Genomic DNA, 234 nt, shown 5'->3' on the forward strand with positions numbered 1-234 from the left:
TACAGTTGCAGCAGCAGCAGAAACAGCAGGATCAGCAGCAAACACTGCAGCAACAGTTGCAGCAACAGCAACAGCTGCAGCAACAGCTGCAGCAACAGCAGCAGCAGAAAGAGCAACAGCAGCAGCAGCAGCAACAGCGGCAGCAACAGCAGCAGCAGCAGCAGGAAGAGCAGCAGCACAGTCGCACCTGTTGCATTCCATGGGGGGTAAGAAATGATTGATAGGCCACAAGTG

The 234-nt window shown here is 54.7% G+C and overlaps 1 protein-coding gene across 1 annotated transcript in view; it reads left to right on the plus strand.

Moving 5' to 3' along the window:
• Positions 1-234, plus strand: part of EMH_0006440 (uncharacterized protein) — a gene marked incomplete at both ends in the record, with an annotated part of 1,831 nt that overhangs the window by 320 nt on the left and 1,277 nt on the right. Inside the window, one exon of the mRNA XM_013497556.1 lies at positions 6-206. Coding sequence (XP_013353010.1) covers positions 6-206 — 201 coding nt within the window. The remainder of the gene's footprint in view (positions 1-5; positions 207-234) is intronic.

Source organism: Eimeria mitis, genomic scaffold (assembly GCF_000499745.2).
Source record: "Eimeria mitis Houghton genomic scaffold, Emh_scaff275, whole genome shotgun sequence".
Classification (NCBI taxonomy): domain Eukaryota; phylum Apicomplexa; class Conoidasida; order Eucoccidiorida; family Eimeriidae; genus Eimeria; species Eimeria mitis.